At 35.2% G+C, this 24,716-nt stretch overlaps 2 protein-coding genes across 6 annotated transcripts in view; both read left to right on the top strand.

Moving 5' to 3' along the window:
- LOC139700055 (polyamine-transporting ATPase 13A3-like) overlaps positions 1-17,769 on the top strand; it is a 62,602-nt gene extending 44,833 nt beyond the window's left edge. For 4 of the 5 annotated variants that reach the window (XM_071598530.1, XM_071598528.1, XM_071598529.1 and 1 more), the window contains exons 15-22: positions 2,108-2,225; positions 2,801-2,955; positions 6,524-6,778; positions 6,897-7,103; positions 16,283-16,509; positions 16,874-17,022; positions 17,139-17,323; positions 17,398-17,769. In XM_071598530.1, coding sequence (XP_071454631.1) covers positions 2,108-2,225; positions 2,801-2,955; positions 6,524-6,778; positions 6,897-7,103; positions 16,283-16,509; positions 16,874-17,022; positions 17,139-17,323; positions 17,398-17,526 — 1,425 coding nt within the window. In that variant the 3' untranslated portion in view covers positions 17,527-17,769. The remainder of the gene's footprint in view (positions 1-2,107; positions 2,226-2,800; positions 2,956-6,523; positions 6,779-6,896; positions 7,104-16,282; positions 16,510-16,873; positions 17,023-17,138; positions 17,324-17,397) is intronic. The other variant, XM_071598532.1, reaches the window with a different exon arrangement.
- Positions 17,770-18,102: 333 nt separating this feature from the next.
- The window catches only part of Gbeta13F (guanine nucleotide-binding protein subunit beta-1), a 92,231-nt gene continuing 85,617 nt past the window's right edge, over positions 18,103-24,716 (top strand). Inside the window, exon 1 of the mRNA XM_071598525.1 lies at positions 18,103-18,237. The gene's annotated coding sequence lies outside the window, so the exon portion shown is untranslated. The remainder of the gene's footprint in view (positions 18,238-24,716) is intronic.

Genomic DNA, 24,716 nt, shown 5'->3' with positions numbered 1-24,716 from the left:
TGGTCAATGAAAATGCATGTGAAATTGAGTGCAATACAGGCTGATGCAAAAATATCGATCACCAATCCAATGGAATGTGATAGATCGCAACCTCCTGAGAAAAATACCAAGGAGAAGAAGAAAACAAGGAACTCTTCAATTACGTTCATGCCACAGCTGGTGATTGCTATAATAATAAATGAGCATGTTCTTAAGGAGACGCTACCTTATTTGTCTGTAGCTTGCAAAAGGAAACTGCAGCCACCAGCTGAGGAATCGCGAACCACTACGTGCGATACAAGAAAAGAAGAGGAAGAGGGATACACCCCAGCTGAAGTGAGAAAATAGAGAAAATATGACAGTCTCAGAAGTCAACAGCAATGACCCCAGGCGATGAAAACTTATCGTAAGTTACACAAATTTGGAACTGCCCGTAAACACTCTGGCTCCATTGACAGCAATCGGAAGTAAGGCCTATCTCCATGTATGGAGACAACATCCCAACACCATCCAATCAGATTCTGTCAAGGATTATCTTGTTTCAAAATTCAGTTGCATATTTGAGGTACAACCCCCAATGTCGAAGGCCCATATGCATCTTTCAAAATCACAGCCGACAATTCACTCAGTGATGAACTTCTCAATACTGCAATATGAGGGTGGTCCCATAAGTACCCGGCCTGACCTCTAGAGATGGTGGTTGCAGTTTTAAAAATATCACTGTATTAGAAAGTATGCAATTTATAAAGCATATGTTTCAAGTTTGAAGATGCCACATTGTTTACTATTTGTTTGGCAGCCATCAATAGTGAACATTCCATTATACTCTGGGTGTAAGTCTGCTCCTTTGTTTACTAAAGTAAAATATTTGGTAGTAGAGTTTTCAGAAGGCTGTACGAGCTGTCAAGATGAGCATTGGTCGACCAAATGAGGTCGCGACTCAAGAAACGGTGAAGAAAATCCACAAAGTGATACTAGATGTACATCTACTGAAAGTGCACAAGCTAGTAGACAGTAGGCATTTCAAAAACTGCGGTACATCGCACATTAACTGAAAATTTGGACATGAGAAAGCTGTGTGCAAGATGGCTGCCGCGTTTGCTCACACGCGAATAAAACCAGTGTCGTGAAGATGTTTAAATTGAGTGTTTCTCAGCAGCAAAGCAGAATTTTTGTGCCGTTTCATAACCATGGATGAACATGGGTCCATTACTTCACACCCAAGACAAAAGAACAATCAAACAATGGATTCAAAAGGGAGAATTGGCTCCAAACAAAGCAAAGACTGTTTCATCTGCAGGTAAGGTCATGAGGTCAGTTTTTTGGGATATGCTTGGAAGAATTTTCATTGACTATCTTGAAAAAAGAAAAACTATCAATAGTGAGTAAAATGCAAACTTATTACAACATTTGAGCGAAGAAATCAAGTAAAAGCGGCCGCATTTGGCTAAAAAGGAAGTGTTGTTTCATCAAGACAACATACCAGCTCTCAAATCCGTTGTTGCAAAGGCCAAAATTCATGAATAAAGTTTGATTTGCTACCTCATGCCCCCTATTCACCAGATTTAGCCCCCTCGGATTATTTTCTGTTCAAAAACTTGAAAAAATATCTCAGTGGTCAAAGATTTTCTAGCTGTGAAAAGTGATGTCGGCAGTTAATGGCTAGTTTGAGGAGCAAGACAGTTCTTGTTATAAAAAGGGTATAAAACTTATTGAACATCGCTAGGAAAAGTGTATAGAGATGAAATGAGATCATGTTGAAAAATAAGTACATATTTTTCCAAAATTTTTATGATTTCTTTGTTGGGTCGGGTACATCTGGGACCACTCTTGTATGACCAGGAAATGAGGCTATAGCCTGGTTTAGATTTAACAAAAACAAGATCGTTATCTCATTAATGCTCTTTTATTAGTTTGAGAGTAGCATTATTTTTTTAACCGACATTATGAAAATTGGAGATGGGAAGAGTGAGTAAAAGATTATTAAAAAATAATGGATATCCTTAGGTAATATTAATGCATACATTCATATTCTATTATAATGTCTTTGCTGTCTAATAAGATTTTATGGTGACCAATATTTCTATGAATGCCTTTTTATTCCTCATTTGTGAATATTTTTTTTCAGATTGAAAAGGATCTCATATTTCTTGGTTTCTTAATAATGCAGAATACATTAAAACCAGAATCAACATCAGTAATTCGTGAACTCAAAGCTGCAGCAATACGTTGTGTGATGGTGACAGGTAATAAATAATTGATCAGAGAAATGCCAAATGAACAAAGAGTTTAATTTTGTGTTTTCCATAAAAACGTGTTTTGGATTACATTATATTTTAACTTGATGTTCAATTCTCAGAATTAATCAGAAGTGAACTGAATTTGAAATTTTTTTGCAACATACTGTAATTTGAAAAAACAATATTCCTTTCATAAGCCTCATGTTGAAATTTGTGGAAATGGTTTTGTAATATCCAATTTTTCTAAAATGAAACAGTCATATATAATAAGCTATGCTTTTTCAAAATGTATTGGTATAATAATAATTGTAGCTAAATGTATTATGATCTTTATCTTGTATTCCTTAAAGCACTTACAAGTTTGTCTATCAATCAATGATTATTTTCAATTTCTTGTTTATTTTGCGTATTATTTCTTTTAAATTTAAAAATGAGGTAAAATTTCCATATTCATGGGCAATAAAAGTAAAATAAATGGCTGCTTTATATAATTGGTTATTTAATCCAAGTTCTTCCGTGTTTGGATTATCAAAATCATTCTTAAAGCTTATTCATGGCTTATCAAAATGTAAAATTTTCAGGTGACAACGTTTTGACTGCCATCAGTGTGTCCCGAGAATGTGGAATAATAGGGCAAGGAGAATCTGTCCTTCTGCTGAAAGGAATCCCACCAGATAATTTGAACTCAGCTCAGTTGAAATATGAATATGTACATCCTCCAAATGCCCAACAAGAGGTAACTAAACATTGTCTTGAATTTTGCATGACCTTTTATGGAAGATGTACTTTCTGCTATGACATGTCTGTTCATTAGTTTATTATAAGGCGTTTACAAAAATGTTCATGCACTTGATTCCTCATAAGTCCAAGTTAAATTATTCTAGGAGAGGTATTCGGCCACCCTAAAAGGACTCTCCCCCTGACAGAAGGCACTTGGCCTAATGTTTCTTCCATTCTTGAAATCAGTAACGCATGTCCATTGCCAGTTCCTTTAAGACCTTTGTTATTTCTCGTTTTGTGGTATCCACAAAATTTTCACCCCACTTAATATAAGGGTGCAGCAATTAAATCTGGACAAATGAAACTTTTGTTCAAAAGCAAATTTATTAAAAAAAGAACAAATGAAAATGAAAATTCTTTTACAAGAAAGTAGTAGTAACCCCCCTCAGCTGCAATGACCATCTTCAATCTTCATTTCTCCAGTTGATCTTCATGTCAAAGGTGAAAATTTTTTCATAAGAAAAGAATCTGATTCATTTTTTAGATTGTACAATAGCAGGTTGCAGCAAGGAATCCGCTTTGTTCTGGCAGCCTCAGACAGTATGTGTCACACCTTTATTGTGTATGAATTGTATCGTAGGTCCTCCTTTACCATGTGACTCATTGTTCGCTCGCTAACATTCAATTCTGATAATTTCCTCAGTGATCACCCTGGGTCCTCTGAAATCAGCGCCTGAGCCTTCTCAATGACTGCCGTAGTTCCTGACACAAGTACCCTCAAATGAGATTTCCTCACCGTGTTAGCAAAACCTTCCCCAGGCTTCTCCAAAGCATTATACTAGGCCACAATATCATAAAAATTTGATCGCGAGACCCGAAGAATCGAACTATTTCAAAACATAACGCCCAGCACAAACACTTTTGATAATAGCAGCTCTTTGATTGTGCTTGACACGTAACATCTCACCCATTTTGAGGTTATGACTGTTTACTAGATGCCTATACTTTCAAGAATGCCAATCGCAACCTCCAGTGGAACTATGCTGTGCCAGGAAATTCAAATTGAAATTTCTGATGAGATAATCGCCGCATTCTGTATTTCACTTGAGGGAAGGGGTAAAAATCACAGTGTTCTGTACTTGGTAAATAATAGTAATTTTGTTTTTTTGGCAAAAACTCATCTATAGCAAGCATATGTGCAAAAGTGTATTGCCCTAATTCAGGGCCCACACGTTTTTCACCCACAATTTGGGTGGACTAGTGTGTGAACATCACACATGGAACTGCCTCTGTCGTCCTTGTTGCTCTCCCTTCACTTCTTGAACTGGTCCATCCATTTATATGCAGTTTAATGCTTCATGGCAGTCTCAGCCTACCACATTTCCAATATTTTTAATTCAAGGTATTATAGGCAATAGACAAGAGAATAGGTTGTTGTTGAACAAGTATAACTGATTTCGTGGAGATTCATTGATCAAATGAAAACTTAAAGTAGTTATCCTAGCTGCACAGGGCATATATAAATGTTTAAAAAAATTCTGTTGATGATAAGTTAAAATTTAAATTTCCCTTTGAATTTTTAGTTAAACATAAAAAATCAGTTTGTTAATTCAAATTTCAATGATATTGTTTTCCTAACTTGCATGTATATTCTAATTCATATCATGGAATCACCTTTTTAATTAAATGAGTTATTGGTTATGGCAAAAGAATAGAATTACAGGATTTATCCTGGAAAAGTTGTGCTAAGTAAGGAACAATTATAATCCACCTTGGAGACTTAATAAGCATGATCAGATTGCTCAGATGCTGTTCATCATGAAAGCAGCTTATTGTTTGGACAGCAAGTATGCTTAATATCCAATGATTGTTTAGGACTGCAATGTTGTCTCACAGTAAGAAAGATCATGGCCTAATCTTTGCCCTCCGTTGAGGATTGTCTTTCCTATTGTAATTTTCCTTGCTTCAAGATTTAGCTGTGGAGAGGGATGGACCAGAGCCACCAAAAATAAATGAATATTTATTTTAAGTGGCTATGAGTAGAATATGTAATTTAGATGGTTCTTGATGGGGAGTATTATGTGATAGCAAAATCTAGGTGACTTGCTGAAGTCAAATGATATTCAGGAGCATCAAACTATTGTAGTTTTCAAAAGGGCCGATCTACTTCCCCAACCTCTGACTTCCACTCCTTCTCTTAAGATGCTTGCTGAGGTAGTTGAAACAATAAATACAGCTTTTGAGTTAATATTTATCCTTCTCTTTATTTTAACAGCTATGGATGCATTCTTTGATTATTTAATAATGATGATCTCAATGTTCGCTGGATAATTGGAGGACAATTTTCTAGAAAATTACAATTTAAATATTAAAAACTTAATTTTTTAAATATTCACTAGACATAGAAATAATCAATAATGAACTAGGGCATTAGTAAACATAACAGTTTCTGGCTTAACTTTGTGGAATTCCTTCATGATGAGGGTAAAGAAAGAAACTTTGCACTTCCACATAAAGATTTAACACTTCACATGACCATGGTTTTGATGCTGTGCATTATCATCCGGTGACATACACAAAAAAATTTCCATCTTAACACATATATATAGCCTGGCTCCAAAAGAGGAGGAAAGTAAGAGGAGTGTGGGAGAGGGGGTAGGTTGAATACTTTTAAAGGGGTAAGTTGAGTCCTGGTTTCTGCACCAGTACTCAACTTAACCCCTCTCCCTTATTCACCCTACCTTCCTCCCCTCTTGGAGCCGGGCTATATAAGTTGTAAAATTTTTCATGCATGTCACCTGATGATGATGCGCAGCACTGAAACCATGGTTGTGTGAAGTATTAAATCTTTATGTAGAAGTGCAAAATTTCTTTTTTTACCCTCATTATGTTATTAATATTAATAGAAAAGGTATGCTCAACGAAATCACAGATTACACATAAAACACAAAGGCAAATATGGAAAGACAATTGTAGATGGCCATTAAAGAACTTGCACGTAGTATATTTATCTTGAAAATAACATGTTAGTTTAAAAACTTTTTTGAAAGCAATGGAAAAAATGTTGGAAGCGATAAATCTGTGTATGTTTTAGGATTGATTGGGCACATTTTTTGTTGTTAATATCAGTATATGGAACGTGATTGGCATCTTAAGTGTTGCTAATATGAATTATTTAGTTTTTGCCAGTGTTATAATGAATATAACAAGTTACATGATTTCTTGTGTGATTTCCATAGATGAAATCTATCTCTCAAATGAACTAATGGGTGAAGTATGCTTGTTTTACGGTGACAATTCTATTAGTATGCAGCCAATACTCCTCTCTTCAATGTAATTACTGGCATGCAATTACTAAGTGGAGAACATCTGCGAGTTATTATTTGGTAATACTGTAGTCCTTCAGTGAAATGTTAGATATGCACAAACTTTTTTGATATTAATTAGTTCAAAATTTTTATCATCTCTGCTGTACCAATAATCATTTTGTGGATGTTTTGAAAATTGAATGTGATTTTCATTTCTATTTAATTAAAAATTAATCCAAATTAAAGGATATTATTTTATTGTTCCATATTCTTAAGCAGAGTCGTGACAGGAGTGACCCGCCTTCAACTATTTTAAATATGTCTGCGGATGATAGACCAGTCCATCTCGCCGTTGAAGGCTCAACATGGTCATTCATTCAAAATCACTTCCCTAATTTGCTGTCAGAGATTGTACTGCGGGCAACTGTTTTGGCACGTATGGCTCCAGATCAGAAAGCTCAATTGGTTGTATCGTTGCAGAAATTGGACTACATTGTTGCTATGTGTGGAGATGGAGCTAATGACTGTGGGGTTTGTATACTTTTACTTTCCATTTAAGTTATTCCATACAGATAGATATGGTGCAATCGTAAATTTTTAAAATGAAAATATTTTCCCCTGAATAAATTACTTTCAATTACCATTCCAGGCTCTGAAGGCTGCTCACATAGGAATATCTCTCTCAGAAGCTGAAGCATCAGTAGCAGCACCATTCACTTCGAAGGTGCCAAATGTGACGTGTGTTCCTGCTGTAGTGCGTGAAGGTCGCTGTGCCCTTGTTACTAGCTTTGCAGTATTTAAGTACATGGCCCTGTACAGCATGGTTCAGTTCATATCTGTCCTTTTGCTCTATTCAGTAAGTTATCATATTAATAGATAATCAAATATTTTTTATTTTTTAAATTAGTTCTGTAGAGAAATTATTCCCTTGCTTTGGGTAACTTTAGTTCAGTGACATTCCGTTGAAACATGGTGTAATGGAAGTTCTTTCTTAGGGGAGAATGTAGTCCATTTTTAAAAGGTATATACTGTCAAATGCTGTATTTGCATTATCAAAATTTACATTTACCCACAGTTTGCAACATTTTTGTCATGTCCCTTACAATTTCATATTTCTCCAATACGTCTATATCCACATATTTACGTGATTTCATTTGCAGTTTTCCTACTATTTATTTTGCTATGTGCCAGATTTAAAGAATTTTACATCCAAAGAATACAAGGGTTGCTATTTACATCTTGAGCCTTGACAACACTAAGTGTTTTAGGTGCCATCCGACGTTTCCATCTGAAAGTTTTACCCTTTTAATGCTATATTTCTTCAGAATATTTTGTCGTTTGATCATGTTTACAGTGACTCAAAAATTTTGTCTCAGCGAAAATATGGAGTTAACATGTGAACACTTTCGTGCAATGAATTTTTATGTCTTTTGACATGGATTATCAAGACAGGAGTGCATCGATCAACTTACTTCCACTTTTGGCAATGAAGCCTCATCCTTTCCCACTGTGAAACACTGAACAACTAATTCCATCATGGCCACCTTTAGCTCAGGGACAAGTTGTGAAAGTCGTCCAAAATCAGTTGCTCTGCCAGAAAACATTGATGCTGTGCAAGAACTAGTAAAGGAAGATCGTCACGTGACTTATCATGAGATTGAGGCATCCTTGGAATTTATTAGGACAAGCATCAATAATACATATATTGCGTGAAATTTAGTTGTGAAAAAAATTTGTTCTCATTGGATCCCGCATAATTTGACAAAAGCTCAAAAAGATGCTTGTGTCAATTGGTGCAAAGAAATGCTCAACAAATACAGTGGCGGTGCATAAAAAGCTGCGTACGTATAATGTGTACACAGAGGTGACAAATCTTGGATCTATGCGTATGAGCCCGAAACAAAACAGCAATCTAATGCATGGGTCTTCTAAGGCGAGCCAAATCCATAAAAAGTGATCCATGCACGATGCACATCAAAGCATAGATCACCTATTTCTTCAGAATAAATGGACATGAGGCAGCCGCACCATTAGAGCAACATAGAACTGTGAATTCTGAATGATACACGAGTATTTGTTTGCCAGGAGTGCTTGGTGAATCACAGAAAAAGAAGTAGCAAAGAAAGATCATTCTTCATTATGTCAATGCAAGCTCTGACAGATTGGCTGAAACAACTACCTATTTGACAGGCCAAAACGTCAAATTGATGGGTCATCCTCCACACAGCCCTGATTTAGCACAAAATGAGTCCTTTTTATTCCTGTTTATGTGGAAAAAATTGCTTGGCCTACGTTTTTTGGCACCTGAAGAAGCCATTAATGCATTCAAAAACCATGTTTTGGAGGTACCTCAGTCGGAGTGGAAGAAGTGTTACAAAAATTGGTTTGAGCACATGCAGAAGTGTCTTGATTATCATGGAGATTACTTCCAAATACAATAAAGCCATCTTCAGCAAAAAAATACTGTCTTTTCATTATTAGGCTGAAAATATAAATAGCAACCCTCTTATATACATTAAAAGATGATTGAGAGCATTAATATGAACAGTTTTATGGAAGAATTTGAGCACAGCGGGATAGTAAAAGTGCCACTAGTGACAGAAATTTGAAAGACTTAAAAGTCTTAATCTCAGCCTGCCAGGAAAAGATTCATGCTATGAAATGAATACATTGTATGCCTATTAGTTAGCAAGGTAATTTATGCATCGTTAGAATGCTATTGGGAGACTTCATATTGCATACTATATAAGTTGAAAGTGTGAGGAATGAAAATGACTTTGACCCTGACAAGATGAAGCATAAAAAATGCAAGAATGGTGACTGACAACGGGCATCCGGCACTCTCTTCGTCCTTCACATCCTCTCGGTCCTCCGAGAACATTTTGTACCACTGATAAATGTTGCTTTGGTCCAAGGTAGCTTCTCCATATGCCACATTCAACATTCGGAATGCATCCACCCACTAAATTCTGTGTTTCACACAAAATTTGATGCAGATTCTTTGATCCATTTTTTGGGGCTGGTTACAATCGAAGACAAGCCGAAACACGTCCAAGCAAAATTGCTGTTAGCAATTAACTGAACGTTCAAAATGGCTGAAGTTTTTGGCATAAGTGAGAGACATAAGTACCAACATAACACCCCAAAAAAATCGAAAATCAAATATACGTCACCTGCAAAAATTCAAAATTTGCGGTACTTTTTTAACAGACCTGGTAGACCATACACACACTGTTAGCTGGCTATTGTGCATGGACTAAGTCACTAGGATTCTCACAAAGATGTGTCAACCTACAAGGGTCCATGGATGACCATGCTCCATTCTTTGACAGAACACAATAAGAAAGCAAAGTTGGATGGGAAAATATGGAAATGTCATGGAAATAATGGCCAGTGTAGCATTGACTTGCACCATCTTACACTAATTGGTGATAAAATGAAGGAGAAAGAGAATAAAGTACTGGATTCACTAGTTATGCTGAGCCTGGGATGAGGGTAATGAATTTCATACCATATTTTAGAATTCAGAGAGATTAACCGAAGCTTGACAAATCTTATGATATAGAAATGATAGAAGATTAGGTAGTTAAAAATTAAATTCAATTAACAGAGAGTTTTGCAAGTTCAGTTTTATTCGTTGGATATTTTTGGCATCCATTAGCAAAACTATTAATATTTTCTGCTATATCACATATGTATGAAGGTAATTTGAAAAGTTTTCAGAATTTTTTATTTTTCTATCTAATCTCCCTGTACACTAATGCACTTGGTCCAGCGATGTTCCAATGTCTTTATCCCATCTAAAAAATTAGATTCCTTCAGTCGCAAAATATCAGTCTACTTCAACTGTTAGTTCTATGTTTGAAGAGAATCTCCATCTATCGAGTAAAATGTGTAATTTGGGGAAAATGGAAATCTGATGGAGCCAAATCAGACAATTAAGGCAGATGTGGCTACAATTCATATCATAGTTCATGTATTTTTGCCATGGCAATGACACTTGTGTGTTGAAATGCATTGTCTTAATGAAAGACAGCTTTCTTCCTTGCCAAACCTGGCCTTTTTTCATGTATCTTTTGCTGAGTTTGTCCAGAAGGTTAGCATAGTATTGTCCAGTAATTGTTTGACCAGTGGAAAGTATTCTATTTGCATAATCCCTTTTGGATCCCAGAAAACTGAAGTCATCACCTTTCCGGCCGACCATATCGCCATTGCTTTCTTTGGTGATGGTGAATCAACATGTTTCCCATGCTTTCACTGCTGTTTTGTCTCTGGAGTGTAGTAGTGGACCCAAGTTTCATCTGTGGTCACAAACTGGTGCTGGAAATATTGCTGGTTGCTCTGAAAATGGGTCAAACTTTGTTTGGAAATTTCCATTCTGATGCGTTTGTGATCCTGCGTCAAGAGTTGAAGCACCTATCTAGCAGATAATTTCCTCATATCCAATTCCACTGTTAAAACGTGATATGCCCTTTCAGATGACATCCTTACTGCTTCAGTGATTTCTTGCACTTTCAGTTGGTGATTCTCCTTAAACATTTAATGCACTTTTGCAATGATTTCCGGGGTAGTGGCACATTTTAGCTGACCACTACCATCTTCATCTAAGCTGTTCCAAGCAAACTTAAACTCATTTGTCCACTTGGCAACAGTTGAATATGAAGGGGCTCCAGAGTGATCTGAAAGTCAGTATGAATTTCCTTTGCTTTCATACCTTTCTTTACGAAGAAGTTAATCACTGCTTGAATCTCAATACTACCTTGATCAAAAAGTTCCCGGAATAACCACCGTGTGGCGCTCCCATCGTTCCGATTTGAGTTCTGTTTTTTTTGTTAAATTGGTACATCTGTTGTTGATATTCCCTTTAAATCTTAGTGTCATAACTTGACATTTGCAAAAGTTACGTAGCCAAGAGTAGTAGCCTACATCTATCTCTGTGTGTGTTGGCGATTTTTTACAATTTCAGAAATGGATTTAAATTTGCAACAACGAACTTGTATTAAATTTTGCGTAAAAAACGGATTTAGTGGCGCACGGACGTTGGAAATGTTGGAAAAGTGTTTCGGCAACGATTCTCTAAAAAAAACGGTCGTTTACCAGTGGCACGAGCGGTTCAGAAGTGGTCGTGAGTCAATCGAAGATGATGAACGCAGTGGCAGACCATCGACATCGAAAGTCGGTGAAAAAATTGATAAAGTAAAAGAAATGTTGGTCAATAACCGCAAATTAACCATCAGAGAAATAGCGGAGGACTTGAACATTGCCTATGGATCCGCCCAAGACATTGTGGTTAATGATTTGGGTTTCCGTCGTGTAGCAGCAAAGTTGGTGCCGAAAGACCTCAATTTCATGCAAAAAAGAGACCGTGTTGACGTCGCAAAAGACATGATTTGCGAGGCTGAATCCGATCCCACATTCATCAAAAGGATCATTACTGGAGACGAGACGTGGGTTTATGAGTACGACACGCAATCCAGACATCAGGCAAGTGAATGGCGTTCACCAAATGAGCCGAGACCAAAAAACCACGTCGTTTTCAGTCAAAAAAGAAGGCAATGCTGACGGTTTTCATGGATTACAACGGTGTAGTGCATCATGAATTTTTGCCAGAAGGCCAGACAGTAAACAAAGAGTATTATTTGGGCGTTATGAGACGTTTGCGTGAAGCAATTCGCCGAAAGAGACCAGAAATGTGGGCAGAAAACTCGTGGATTTTGCACCATGGTAACGCACCGTCGCACAGTGCTATCATTATTCGTAATTTTTTGACGAAAAATGCAACAAATACCATCCAACAGCCACCGAATTCACCTGATTTGGCTCCCTGTGACTTCTTTCTGTTCAATCGAGTTAAAAAACCATTACGGGGAACGCGTTTTAGCAGCCGAGAGGAAGTAATGGAAAAATCGCAGGAAGCACTGATGGACATACCGAAAACCGAATATAAAAAATGTTTCGAGGATTGGATCAAGCGCTGGCATAAGTGTGTTGCAGTCGATGGGGATTACTTTGAAGGGGACAATATAGATTTAGATGAATAAACTTGTATTTTTAATTTTCTGAATAAATTCCGGGAAATTTTTGATCAAGGTAGTATTTTCCATCTTCACAAGTCACTACATGGGAACAACAACAGAGAGAGGTGTCCACAACTTAGATTTCTTTCCAGAGCACTGTAATGTTATGTGTTTACTCATAAAGGATTACCTATTACTACATGGGAAATATGTTGCTCTAGTGCTGAAATCTGGTGGTGATTCCGCGAACCTTTTAAACTACCCTTGTATTTTCAAGATTTTTATTTTTTATGGTGACTGTGACAAATTTTTTGAAGCAATATCTGTGTAAAAGATGCAACATACTCAGTGTTTTTAAATACTTAATATGTAGTTTTCTAAGGATGAAATATTTTTACATGTGATTAAATGTTCTAAATTTTGTATTTTTTTAGAGGAAGCTCCTGACTATTACATTGGTGGTTATTTTGTTGTGTGTTATATATGAGCTACGTATTAAGATATTGGCAGGGAACGTGATAGTTTGGAGAGCTACTATAAGCCCATCCTAGGAATGATAGCCCATCATGGTGACAACTTTTAAACCAGAGTTTTGATGTCATCCCAATGTCATTATTTTGCATAAATATATATGTTCAAAATAGATGGTTACAAGATGCAATTTTGGAAATGTTATTATCAAGCCTCATGTACCAAGAGGTTAAGTCTTCTCCCATTTGGGATGTCTCAATTTAGCCAACAACAACTTGAAAACTGCATCATTCTTGCTTCAGTGTTTCAGGCTCAGAATTAATATCCTGGGATTGAATTACAAATCTGTTATATATTTACCCTCAATCTGATCCAAAAAAGAATTATAAGATGACCAAAGGTAGCCAACAACTGTATATGTAAACAAAATCCACAAATATGATATTGGAATATATAGCGTATAAGATTTTCACTCATAGTTGTGTTTGGTCAGTATTCACCAAAGTGCAGAAAACAATACAATAGCAGTAGGGCACCCTCAGACCTTCCAACGTGACCGACTGCGACCTTGAGGTTGCATTTCTGGAAGGAGCATAGTCATTTGGTGACATGAGGAAAGTCTTCTAGGCAGGAATGCTGAAAGGCTTTTATGTTACCAAAAGACAAAATTACTCATAACTGATCAGTGTGCGGACAGGACTACATATATGAGAATGGCATACTCACAGTCCATTATGTGGGAGTCAATCTAAAGTATAATGAATACTTTCTATATACGCTCAATCTGCCTGATAAGACTCATTCATTGTTTTGTTGGAGTATTTCCTTTTTTGTAATTTTATAGCTCATGATATTCTACTAGCAAACCACAGCCACAGGTCATGTCTCCAATTTTAAATTGTTTTGCTTACACAAGATATCTTCAAGGACAAATTTCTTGCTTTTTGAGCTTAATGAAGGCCCACTCATGAGTCATAATTGAGTCACAAAATAAGTTAAATTTTCTTTATTGAAATATACCTCCTAACATGTCCAGTAATTGGCACTCAAATGATGAAATTCATATTTCAGTTTGTAAATTTAATTGTTTTAAAACTCTATGGATCATATTGAAAAGAAATGAAAATATTGGCTTTGTAATTTCACACACTTTATTTAAAACCTTGACCCAGGGTTTGATTTTGAACATCATCATCAGGTGGTCTTAATAGAAGCAAACTTGGTATATATACCATCTGATCTGGGGAGGGGGATTGGTCAGAGAGGGAGGGTGAAGGGGTAAAAAGGTTAAAATCTAGCTGGGGAGAAAAGAGAATTAGATCTTTCTGTGTCAGTCGTTGACTTGGAAGAGTGGTCGGTCAAGGAATGGAGAGTGGGAGGGATATAGAATTTCTTTGGCAATTTCATACTTGCAACAGATGCATTTCAAAATTTCTAACTGCTCCAAAGCATCAAGCCTTCGACCTTTATTTTCAAAATGAAGAATTTCAGTCACAAAGTCACTTGTGTGGTAATTCTGGATGAGGTGCTTTGCAAAGCGGGATGTTACGCTCTTATTCTTTGCACATGTTTGGTGGTATTTTATCCTTTTTCTAAACTTTCATCCTGTTTGCCCAGTATACTTTGTGTTACATTCCGAACACTTTAATTCATACACTCCACTCCTCTCATCTTTGGGAACTTAGTCTTTAGTGTGAGATATCAGGTTCTTAAGGCTTGAAGCTCTTTAAAAGGCACATTTAATTTTTTCTTCAGGAGAAAATTTGATTGCTATTTGAGAAATATTCCCTAGGTAGAGTACTCTTCGCCATTTGGCAGTGGGATCTTTTAAATTTTCAGGGTTGTTAATGTGGCTTAAGGCTATTTACATAAGTTTGTTCCGGTAAAGTTTATTGATTATATTTTCTAAATATTCATTGTTTACTGCTAAAATTTTAATTACATTACATTCCTTTTTTGTGTTGAATTTTGACATGGGGATAGAGGCTAATCAGTGGATCATTGCATGAAATGATAATGACTGAAAGCTTTTGGGCGAAGCAATGCCTTGAAGAGGAATCAATTAATTGGTCCTTATACACTTCCTCCTGAAAAATGGAGGGCTGTAACCTGTCTTTGTCATTACTAATGGATAAGTTGAGGAAATTCAAGGAACCTTTTCACTTGTCAATTGTGCATTAGAATTGACAGAATTTAAATATGCTAGAAACTGATCTTGTTGCCTATCGGAACCTGTGCACACACAGAAGACATCATCTACATATCTAAACCAACAAAATACATCATTAATGAGAGGGTGAGCTGTGGAGAATAAAACTTTTTCAGAATTGTCCATATAAATATCAGCCAGGAAAGGGGATAAGGGCAAGCCCATGGCAAAACCATTTGGCTGTTGGAAATATGTACCATTAAAAATAAAATAACTTTGGGAAAAACGCGTCTTTAGTAATAAGCAGAGTTCACTAATAACTGACAAAGGAGGATTTGCTTGGCAAGGTTCATAGCCTCCATGGGTGGAACGTTGGTGAAAAGGTTGCTTACATCATAGGAAACAAGCATGCACTTTTTCAGAATGACCTTTTACTTTAGTTTGTTGGCAAGGTCCAAGGAATTCATTACACCTGATTCCATGGAAAATTTAGAAATCTCCCTGAAGTATTCATCAAGTCTTTTTGCTAGTGTGGTTAGGAGCTGATATTTGATACAAGGGTACCACAGAACCTTGAAAAACTAATTTTTATTATTTAAAAGCTGGATTCAGAAACTATCTTAATTGCCTGCCCTCTTGGATAGGTGCTATTTGCCTTTTACTATATTGAGGACGTCTTCCAGCTGTTTGAACAACTCTTCTGTATGGCTGAGAGTTGGAATGTAGACTTGTACCATTATGTATATCCGAGTCCTCTTCCTGTGTGGGTAAAAAGACACTTAATATTTCCTCAATAAAGATTTAATATTTCACAACCATGGTTTCGATGCTGCGTATCATCAAAACCATGGTCGTGAAATATTAAATCTTAATTGTTGAAATGTTAAGTTTCTTTTTACCCTCATAATGAAGGAATTCCACAAAGTTAAACCTGAAACTGTTAAGTATATCCTCTTCTTGTTGTCAATCTTCACCATCGGAATCCTTTTTTATTATTTTTCCAAAACCAAACCAACCTTTGGGTTGAATCCTGTGTTTATGGTTATATAATTTAATAGGGTATATACCTGGTTACTTGCTCACCCACTATACTCATTGGATGAATTCTTTTGTGACAATTTTCATCACATTTAAGAAAGTATGTTTATATGTTAAATAATACTTATATTGACGACATTTAATATGATTGTACCATTTTTAAAATGAATAAAGTATTATCATATATATATATATTTAAATATATATTTATTTATTTAAATAAATAAATATATATATATATATATTTATTTATTTAAATAAATAAATAAATATATATATATATATATATATGTGCAATGTGTGTGTATACACACACACACACACATTGCAAAAGTCTAATTTTATCTCTCTTCATTTCAGCACAAGACTAATTTAGGAAATACTCAGTTCCTATACATTGATTTGGTGGTGACAACAAGCCTTGCTGTTTCAATGGGACGAACAGGCCCAGTTGAAGAACAGCTGGTTAAAGCCAGACCAACAGCTACTCTTGCATCTGCAGCAACCATCATCCCTGTTTTATTGCAAACTACTTTGGCTGCATGCTTTCAGTATGGTGCTATACTCTTTCTCTCTACTCAGAAATGGCAAGTGAATTAGTTGTATGCAAGTAAAATAAATCTATAATATCACTGAACGAACACTATTATGATGTGAAGGAATGCATGGGTTAAATATTGCTGAAGGGAATTTTACAAAGAAAAAGTAAAATTTCATTGAAATACCAATCTTTTATTATTACTTAGAAGTGGAAAAACATATTAAAGGTGATCAGTGCATTTCAGCTGCTTAGTAAATATATTGACTGCCAAATATTTTGTTGATTCCTTAGGCCTATTTTATTACCCAAACCGCTAGGGTAAACTTCAGATTTTAGTAATCCTACCTCGATGTGATATGTGGTAATGTTTATATGGGGAAATATTTATAATGTTTTAAATTTATTTTTAGGTTCATGCCAGTTATGCCTACTGACCATGAGGAAATTGTGATGTGCTGGGAGAATACAGTAGTATTTTGTGTCAGCTCATTTCAGTATCTGATTCTTGCTGCTGTCTTTTCCAAAGGAAAACCACATAGAAAACCACTTTACACTAACAGTAAGTGAATAGCTGGTTTTATTGTGTTTTGGTATTTCTTTGCAAAATTCCTGTACAAAGATGTACCTCTAGGACTAATGCTCTGATGTAATATTAGCGTTTTTCTTTTTTTCCAGCCTGGCTCCTTGTTTCAATCATGTTTCTCACATTCAGTACATTATTGTTGACCCTTTTTCCACTTGAACCAATAGCCTCGTTCTTTGAACTTGAGAAATTCTCTGGTGAGATACAGGAAATGTATTTCAGATTTTACTTGCTAGGATTGCCTATATTGAATCTTTTACTGGCAGTATTTGTAGAGGTAAGTTCGGATGTTGTGGATTGATATTTTTTAAAGTGAAACAAATATTTACTTATCTATGACCTCCTTTACAGAGATGTATAGCTGAGCGTCCGTGGATGAAGAAAGTGATTCATTTCGTTTCGAGAAAGAAAAAACCAAAAAATAAATACAAAAATATGAACCAAAAGAATTTCGCATGGCTTAATGGTATACAGTGCTAGAAGAGTAAAAACAGCACTCTAGAACAATCATTCCAAAGGGGACTGTGAAATGTATTTTTGTATCCATTATCAAATGATCTTAATTTCGGATCATTTTCCCTTTTTTCCTTATTGCATGTACCAAAGACTGAACTAATGTTTCAGAATTGTCAAGGAATGTAACATTTTGTGTATAATTCGGCAATAGCTGACTTTTACTGTAAGCCTTATTTTCGTATGAAAATATTACTTTTTTAGAATATATACCGTCGTTAAATTATTTAATCGCCACCAATAATCATACGTACTCGCAATTAGCAACTTCGCAAATTTTCATAAACTAAATGTGATTCCCAAGAGTTATTATAATATTTCGACGCGAATAAAATTAATGAAGTATTATATTCTGGATATATGAGAATTTCGTCGAAATATTTTCCATATCAAACATTTAGCAATATCAGTTCAAATATTGTGGAAACCTTGATTTTGAAACGACGAAATTTTACCGTTCGCATACCGACCTTCTTCGCATCCATGGACGATTTACTATGCGTGACGTCATACGGCTACGGGGTTTGCAAAGTTTAGTAGAGGGAAGCCGCACCCTGCCCAGATAGTGGTCTGTAAACACTTTCTGAAGTGAAATAGTTTTTTTCAAATACGAATTGCGAGAATTATTTGTTTTATGCATCCCTGACCGGCGAATAACTACCCTGATCGTTTTATAATGTGAGTAATTTCCTTACTTTACTATTACCTTCACTTAACTAGTAAACGTGAAGTCTTCACGTACAGAAAGTGTGACTGATTATATTCGTGTTGCATGAAGTGTTATATGTACCCATTGTGGAGAAATTGGACACATATTTTATTTATTGAAGTAGTACAAATGGTTGTTGCGTATAAATTGCGTTCCAACTACACACTATCTTCCTTTTTGTGGCAAATGACTTAAGTCTTGGTTAGCCATTATGGCCGATTCCTTGAGAAACAGTCGAACGTTGTCGGCAATGTAACTAATCCAGAAATTAGAATTCTGGTTCTCTTAGAACAACTATCACATTTATATTTTATTGACTTTGATTAAATATGTTTTACGTACACTAAGAGTATGTATAGAGGACTAGCTATTCTTATTCGTGTGAAAAGAAGGCGGTTACCTGTTAGCATAGTAGACGGGACATGGGAAATTTGTGTGCTGCCACAGTTAATCCTCATTATAAATGGTCTGGGCGTGTGCAGTACAAAGCTTTGTGTTCTTTTTATTAGTTAAATGCACTCTTCTACTATTGTGGCTACATTAAACTCCTTGATAGTTACAGATAGTTAAGTTATCGAACGAATTTCCAGGTTTCTGTAATGCTTTAGCTTCGTCGTGTAAGATAATTTTCGGAAACTTATGTATTCATAATTGTAATGGACAGAAAATGTTTAAGGGTTCTATTTATGTTAGTCTGCGTCATATATGTCAAATATAGTTAATTTGAGCTAATATAATGAACTCGCCTTGGTAGATAAAAAATTTGTTTTCGAGCGAATGCTGTTTCCCTGTCGACGAAACACAATATCAGCATTTTATTTTGTTATCTTATCCGTACTTTTAGGCTTTAACATCCTGCTCATGACATTAACAAAGATTATGTAAGGAAACATACCACAATCGTTTTGTAGTGTCACCGCGGGCATGAATGTGCTATTTGTGTGGACGTCATAATAAAGGCCAAACCCTATCTAAGGATTATATATAATTTGTAACATTGGTCAACCCTGCCAGTTGTCGTAGCCAATTCTCAATAAGCGTTTAAGGCACCCACATGTACAGCATTTAATGTATTTGTTTTCAAGAGTTCTAGTGTTTAGTATTGCCATAGGTGTAATCTGATATTTGGTCCACGAAATTTTAGAATTTTTGGATATTATATGGTATCATCCTGGTCGTCGATACATATTTATTTGTGGTCGTCTGTTAATGTTTGATCATTCTTATTGAGTTGTCGGGTGAATGTAGATATGAACCGAAGCCCATTTATTTGTTATAGTTCGCCATAGAATATACCGCTTTGTTTGTGTGGGTTTCGGTAAAAGTAAAGTTATCCGTATTTATAATTGGGATGGGATTTCAAAATCATTATAATAACCTACTTCAATGCAGCTGTCATAGCTCAGTCGCGCCAAAGTCAGTAAGTCCTGTTAGGAAGCTTTACCCCTTTGCACGTGCACACTGCTGATATTTCACATTTGCGAATTTTTATGGTTTAATGCTGAAGCAGGATTGCAGTTAAGTTTCACTGGGACGTAGGCTTACATCTCCGGGAAAGAATTAATTGTATACTTAATGCTCTAATTTCAGTGAATGTGTATTTCATTTGTGGAAAATAAGCTTTCGTAGATTTCTACAGTAAATTTTGGGTGTAGTCATTGCGTGCTAAGTGTATCCTGCTCGTTTGGTTGCGTTTAAAGTTGTTAATTTTGTGTGAATTTAGTTGGTGGTTTAGATTGCCTGCAGGATGTGACGTCAGCGCCGTTGGCGATTCTACGAAGTAGAGTAGAACTTCCTGTGAGGTTACTGTGTACCATTTATTTTAGAGCTTTATTAGCGTCATATTAGACAAAATATTTACAATTCTTATTGGTATCTTCATAGCAATTTGCATCCATCGTCATCTTTTAATTGGCTTATTTAAATGTGATTCCGGAGATCGAAGGAAAGGGGGGGTCTTCTGAACGAACGGGCATGTAAACTTCAGACTGTTTCATGAAATAGCGAAGCCATTGGAGAGTAGAGAAATGAGGACCCTAAATCTATGAGTTTGTAACATATATTTAAACAGGGAAATTAAGGTTTACGTTAACCTTCATTTTAATCATGGTCAGACTTCGCATTTGATTACCATCGTTGGCGATGTACTGCCGGTGAAATGTGGCCTCTGTCGTAGATAATTCCGAGCATATGAAATAATGGCTCCGATGTATATTCATGGTCCCATCAAAATCTTGATCACAACACCACAATCATATATTGAGTATGGATTTGAAACATTCTTAATCAAAAAGCATCGTTTGCAAGTTCAGAAATGAAAAATTTGTTGTCTCAGGTGTATCAGTCTAGTTTTCTTGCCGTGGTTAAAAGTCTTAAAACCTGCAAGCTACTGCGGGTGTTCTGGTTGGTCACCTGTGGAATTTCTTTTTCCCACCAACCATCACAACATAAATTTTTATTTTCGTTGCGGGACGAGTGGTGCTAACTTAATACGTCTGTAGGCGTTTTCTTTTTATTTTATTAAATGCCGTAGTTTCATTATAAGTGGAAGTGAATTGAGCAACGTGCAAGCTTCAATAGGGGCTTATTGGAATCAGCCACAATTATTGCAAAAGCCATGCAAAGAAAGGTGTAAATAATTGAGATGTGGAGTACATTTCTATCACATGCGTCATGATAGAACTACTATGGCTGATACTTCGAAATAGATTTTAAATGCATAACTGAACCTGAAAGCTATCTTTCCTGCTCACATATTTTCCATTAATTTTTTTCCATTGTTCAGCATATTGCATAGTGATGCCCAACGATACCTTGCAACTCATTGGTACAAAGTCAGAACACATATTCTTGTAATAATCTCATGAATCTCTAATGATATTGATTTTTCTTATGAAAATGTGATAACAGTTTTAGGTTGGCTTTTTTACTGATTTTATGGAACTTGTGAACTGGCTTTGAGAAATGGATACCAGACATTATTTAGAATGTTTATGGGTAGTTTTATGGCAGAAATGGCAAATTTAGAAATTTGAGATATGGTTGAGGCTGATACTCGTGGAAATTCAGGTTTGCTCCAGTTAAATGAAACTAGTCCACTACAAGTTCTTTCTTGTGGAAATGCAAAGTCTTTAATTCTTTTTCATGCTTTAAGTTACACCATGCTGTTTTCAATGAAATTTTGAATTCCGTTCCCTCTTAGTATACTCCTCAAAATATATGTCCCCGTAAATCTACAGTGAAGCTATATGATAGGATGAAGGTGATATTGTTCAGCATGAGTGAAGTTGATTGTGATTGGTTCAATCATTTCGACTGCAGACCTGATTAGGTCAGTGGAGAAATAAAATGATAAATGGTAGAGCACGTTCTGCAGTATTAATGTACTTACACTAAGGTTTGCAAATAAGTCCATTATTCAGCACTGCCTTGAATAGAGAGTAAGCTATATGGAATATTTGTAGCTTTTTATAATTATTTTATGTACAAAATCTATTCTTTTGAAAAATTAAAAAAAAAAAGGTTTGTAGAAATGACTGGTGGATTGCAGGGCAAGAATTATATCAAACTTTCCATTGTACGTGGCATAGGTATTCTTATTGTTTCAATTGGCAAAAATAATTTGTTGTCATTGAAGATTTGAAGCATATGCTCCTGCGGGAAAATGATCATCATATGAGTTACATGATAACGGATGAACAATCTCTTACACCTCTGTTGAATTACATAATATGTATTATCCATTTAGTCATACCTCTATGTGCCAAGGTTAACCGCATACTTTTATTTTGGTAGTGTAATTTGCAAATTATTTCAAAAAGCTGTTGGATAATACTGAATGGTCTAATCAAGATTTTCTTTTTGCATCAGTTGATTTGATTCAAAAGTAAAGATAAGGTACATAAATTGATCAGTACTGTTAGGTATCGTGAATGTTTGGAAAACTGAGTTCATTTCACGTCAAAGGAATATGAAAGAAAAGACAGGTAAGCTATCTGCTTGGTATTTTTGAAATGGGCATTTTGTTTACTCCTTCTCTGCTGCAAACATAACAAGTGTTTATTTTTTGGGCTGATGCCCTTTTCTCTCTTGTATTAATGAGCAAGAAAATATTGCTTTATTTTTATAAAATGTTGGCACTCCCATTTTATGCCATTACCTACTAATGGGACTGAGAAATTTTTTTCTTACCTTGTGAATTCACTCAGACATGTTTCTGAGAGTTAACTTGCTATGTAAAGCTTCACTTTTGAATCATTAAAAAGTAACCACAGAGTTCATACGGCTCCTAGCATTAAGAAGGAATCAGCATAGAAAGCATTGTACAGAATCATGAAAATCGCATTTAAAACCTGTAATCAATTAATCACATTATCGCACATGAATTTAAACTACTGCATCAAAGAGAATCAACAGATTTGGGAAAGCCATATAATATTTTGCAATTGTATCCATAAATTTTACTCATTGTTGTTCCTGGCCTTTTGTAACCCATTTCTTTGGTTATCCAGTCAGAACTCTAAAAGTGTAACTTAAACCTACTTAGATGCTACAACAGGCATTACTTAGTGAAAATTTCTAATATCATGGTAATAGAAGAAACAACTCTGTTAACAAAATTTAGAAAGCTCTCTCTTCTATTCTGATGGAAAAAATTTCCTTGATCGTGGAATAGCTTTATATGTAATTAATATATATATATATATATATATATATATATATATATATATATATATATATATATATATATATATATATATATGAACTAGTTTCCAATTTCTCATTCAAAATAAAACACCTGAAAAGTGAACATTCATTCATCAAATTCATCCATGAACTGTGGTGGTAACATCATTGAAATTGTAGAAATTGATAATATTGGAAGGGATAGGCAGATTGATATAAGAATGTGGTGAATGTAAAAATATCTCGGAAAGGGATGGAAAAAATTAATGAAATTATTCAAAATTATCATCTTCATTCATCTCTCCTCCGGAATGTTATCACACCAGGGTTACTCTGTAAAAAAACTAATTACATTTCTGAGTACATAAAGAATTTTCTTGTAATTATGTTTCCGTAGCTACAGTTAAAATAACGAACAGCTAACCTGGTTAGTTCTCTGAGCAATGCCATCAAAGGCTACAATATTGTATCTTCAGTCCTGAATGTTTAAGACACTTTCCCTTGCACTATAATGTTTAGCTAATGTTCTTCTTTAATTTAGATTAGTCATGTTTGTAATAGGAATAGCATATCCACTAAATTACTGTGAAGAGCATCATGTAATTGTTAAAATACATATGTTGACATGGAACAATTGCATAATTATCATTGCATTTTTCAGTGTGTGTCTGACATCACAGATTATCTCTCTGTTGTAATAACAGAATTTTTTACCTCTGCCCTTGAAACAAAAATTATATACTGCATAGTCATTATACTGCGTATGGTAAAATGATTGGATGTAGGTAACTTTTGCCCAGTGAGCATTAAGGAAATGGAAAAAATAAGCATTCTGGTTCATGACATAATTTTTATAATTCTTACCATAGTTAACAATATTTTTAAATGATAATAAATTTTTGGTACCACTTAATCACTTGCTTCATTTCCTAATCGCCTCATAATACTTTGATTACTTGGAAATTTAAAGATTAACATTAATGTGTTTACATGATTATATACTGTTGTATTAAACATATAAGGTGTTTGTTTAACCCATATTAAATGCTTAAAATATGGAACAGTCAATATCCACTCCTCTTTATGATGTGAAATTTTGCTCATTAGAAGTTGGTTTATATTTTTTTCATGACATTATGGAAGTTTTCATTTAATAGGCTGGCTCTCTTTCCAATACGGACTGGAATTGAGAAATTCTGAGGTGCAATTAGTGGGTTAGCCTGCCAAGGATCCCTTAAGCCCTTAATAGTCATTTTCCATTTTTGGGAGACTCATTAGGGGCCTTTGTCCCATGTCATAATTTACCATGGTTTAAGACTTAAAAGAGCCCTCAGAAACTTATGGTTCTAGGAATGTAGATTTCTCTTGGAGAGAGAAACTCCTCAAGTGTCAAGAACAATCAGTTGGTCAGCAAACTGTGAAAAAGTCTGGAATGAAAATATTAAAAATGAGCTGCCACACTTCTCTCGTAGAGCTGTGTTGTGACTATAATTTTGGCAATAGTGTTTTTGTTTCTCTCACCTTTTAATAGACATTTTTACATGATTTCTTAGGATAAATTGGTAGATTTGTTATATTTATAAGAACCTCGGTGAGTGTATTGCCTAAGTATAGGTTGTAAAATTTTTAATATATACGTAAGGTATAGTTCTTTCATTGCTATTTACAGCTTTTATGTAGCTAGTCAACGTTTTTCAGAGGAATCCAACATATTAGGTTTAACTGGAAAAATACCCTTAGCAGTTTTATTGATAAAAGTGCC

Source organism: Hetaerina americana, unplaced genomic scaffold, assembly GCF_022747635.1.
Source record: "Hetaerina americana unplaced genomic scaffold, ioHetAmer1.1.p SCAF_10, whole genome shotgun sequence".
NCBI classification, from domain to species: Eukaryota; Metazoa; Arthropoda; class Insecta; order Odonata; family Calopterygidae; genus Hetaerina; species Hetaerina americana.
This window is presented reverse-complemented; position numbering and strand designations above follow the sequence as displayed.